This window comes from Drosophila rhopaloa, unplaced genomic scaffold (genome assembly GCF_018152115.1).
Source record: "Drosophila rhopaloa isolate 14029-0021.01 unplaced genomic scaffold, ASM1815211v1 contig_115, whole genome shotgun sequence".
In the NCBI taxonomy this organism is placed as follows: Eukaryota; Metazoa; Arthropoda; class Insecta; order Diptera; family Drosophilidae; genus Drosophila; species Drosophila rhopaloa.
In genome coordinates, this window is record NW_025334990.1 from 19,717,813 (window position 1) to 19,720,933 (window position 3,121).

Sequence of the window (3,121 nt, forward strand, 5' to 3'; positions counted from 1 at the left end):
TCATTTAAACTCTGTTTACTAAGAAATTATCGCAGCTTATACTTGTTACCATATTGAATCTTAAAATTAGTTACTAGGTTAAATCACGACCAATAATTACATAGGAGAACAGAAGTTTTCTTAATCTATAATATCTTAATATACATAGTTTTATTGCTGTGATTTTGTTATGCCTACCCTACTTAATGACCTACATGAACTCATGTTTTTCCTTTTCCTAATCCATTTTTCTCGTCCTAGTGCTAGGTTTAAGTGCTAGTCAGTCAATCCATGTCAGCCATAATCCATGTCATGATATCCATGATATTCATGTCTGAAACTAAAGCTTTGGTAAAAATGTATCTTCAAAGTGGTATGTCTCTAGAACTGACATATATATATGAATCTGCATTTTTACAAGACTTTAAAGAGTTGTCTTGAAAGCCGTACGTGTACCCCTTTACCACCAAAAAAATTGAATGTTAAATGCTGAGGCTTAATTTTAAACGTGAATATGGAAATGTGTACTTCAAGGATATTGTCAGCTCTCCCCATTTTCTGTACATACAATAAACGCACTATGGTATATTGTTTGTTAGAAATCAAAAATGGAAAAAGCCGACGCTTGTGAGTGCGTGTGTAAGGCTGCGTAATAAACAAATATCGAGTAAAAAAGTGCCATACACAAAAAAGGAAATTGCGTCCCTTTGCTGAAGGGCGCACACAAGCAATTCGTGTGTATACTTTTGTCTGCGTAAAAGAGGAAAAAAATTACGGGCTGTAATTATGCAAATTAGTCCTGAGTCTGTAGCTCGTTGTGGGGCGATTGCGCGATAGCTGAGACCGAGCTAGGTCCCGGGGCTCGAAACAACTACAGAATCTCCGAAAATATTCCTTTCGAATATTTACGGAGCACAACACGCACACTCATTAATTTTCATCAATGAGCAAGCGAACCTAAGCCGCAGCTTAGAGCAGCGAATGTGAATTTTGTTTCTAATTTTTTTTTTGCATACTTACATATATCCTGGATATCCAACCCAGCCAATGACGGCAGGGGACTGTCGAATGTGCTGCGCATCATTAATTTTTAGAGCTTACCCAGATGACAAGCCCGAACAACAAACATCTAGAGCTCCCAGCCGAAAGAAAAAAACGAATCGATCCCGTGATGACGCTCAAGCCACAATCGTAGCTAAGTTTGAAGCTAAGGCTAGCAGAGCTTGAAAAAAATAATAATAAAAAAAGAGCGCAATGACAGTGAATGAGAAAATTCGGTGGGCAGTACCAGACAGCAACTAAGCTGATCCACGAAAAAACTCTACCATCAACAATCGGATTCGGCAAATCCGAGGCCAGAAACAGTGTAGAATATTTATAATTTTGAAGGATTTGTACTTGACGTTTGCCGAATCGTAAGAATACAAATTTTTTAGAAAACAGTCTACATGAGGAGAATGGGAAGAGGGTGATTGTACCAAGAGGCTTTTATGAGATTTTGTAAATGTTAATAGTCATTAATATGAATTGAACTTAATGAATGGTGTCCTCTTCAACACAAATTTAAAATTTGCAATATAATGTCGTATAGAGCGAGGAATCGGGTTTTCCTAATGATATCTAAACACATTAGCGGTATAACATTAGCGGTGCCAGCGCGATTTTACTTTCCCAACTCTAAGGCATGACTTTCGGGGCTTTCACATATCGACCTAAATATAATGCGATACTACACCAAAAATCACGCATTTCCGGCACGTATGGCAGTTCCGGTCAAGCTCATGTCGAACAGCATGTGCTTCCGTCTCGTTTCTCATTTCTACTTGCTCGAAGCCAGTTTAGTTTGGCAAGACCAGCTAAAGGAAAAATGTTTACTCATTTGCTTGGAAAATGACTTTTTAATATGCGACACACTTTGGTGCCTGTGTTGGGTCAGTCCAATTTGAATATTAATATTTATTCATGTAAAGAATCAGAAAATACGCAATAGGGTCCTTGAGTTCAGAATGGCCTAGGCGGAAGTGCGTAGTGGTCATTAGGCTTGGCATTATGAGTGCGCAGCAGGACGCGTGCCGAGTACGGGTACACTAAATGGTCAAATGGTGGTCATTCACATTTACCACATGTGTTTAGGTAATTCACAAAGTAAAGCTAATGCAAGGGCTTAGTCAACCTTTTTAATTACCCAAGAAAGTGCCTGATTTTATGTTAATATTCGTGGTGCCTTTCATTAACATAAGCGTAGAAGTGTGCGAGGTCGTTTGTTATTTCGTGCAGGCATATCTGTAAATTAATGAAAACTAACTCGTTTTTCGCCCTCTTAGTTGGTAAAAGTTGAAAGCTTTGTTTTTGCTTTTGATTATAGTTTCACTATAAACGGATTTCTGATAGCAACCCAAAACTGCTTTATATAAATAAACAAGGCTATACCTAGTGCCAAACGATCTCAATTAAATACCATACTTACATAAGTTTCTTATACTCTACCGTTATAAGTTCGTCCTAGTTTCCGATGTCCCGATATAGAATACATAACATTTATTTTAATGTTGATCAATTATTTGACCTGTCTTTATATATAATATAATTATATATTTAATTTTTGATGGTCGAATTTGGCTTCCTTTCTTAAATAATTACACAGTTTTTAACAAATTAATTTAAGAAATTTAATGAAAACACATTTAACATCGCATTAGCCTTGATTCTCGTTCTGTTTGCTGTCAAATGCTTGTACAGATTCAACATCCAAGAAAAATTCAGTCTTACACCGGCCTTCAACACGACAACATCCAAATTTATTGTTATTTATTGTTTTTTTGACTTCAGTGTACAAGTAAAAAAAAATGTAACTAGATTTTCTCATAATTAAAAGTTTTGTTTAGAATTCTCACAGCCTCCTCATGTGTTGCGGACCTTGCTGTGGAACCTGCTACTATCCCTGCTGCAGTCCTTGCTTCAGTGGTCGCTGTTTCGGACCCCGATGCGGATTTTATAGTGGACCGTGTGGACCTTGTTGCGGGGGCGGATGCTGCAGTAGTTGCGGACCGTCTTGTTAGCGTACCTATTATCTGGACAACATAAAAACTGTATTGTCGTCCTTTCGACGAAGATCAAGTTGTAATAAAGGTGTATGACTTTA

General features: G+C 37.5%; 1 protein-coding gene across 1 annotated transcript; it reads left to right on the forward strand.

Annotated features, from left to right (window-relative positions):
• Positions 1–2,719: 2,719 nt before the first annotated feature.
• LOC108043443 (male-specific sperm protein Mst84Dc) lies at positions 2,720–3,121 on the forward strand. Its single transcript, XM_017122154.1, has 2 exons — positions 2,720–2,815; positions 2,865–3,121. The coding sequence occupies exon 2, from the start codon at positions 2,883–2,885 to the stop codon at positions 3,036–3,038; it is 156 nt and encodes a 51-aa protein (XP_016977643.1). The 5' UTR covers positions 2,720–2,815; positions 2,865–2,882; the 3' UTR covers positions 3,039–3,121.

What these genes read in the sequence shown, in the direction of transcription:
- LOC108043443 (XM_017122154.1), top strand. Translation starts at nt 2,883, where the DNA reads ATGTGTTGCGGACCTTGCTGTGGAACCTGCTACTATCCCTGCTGCAGT.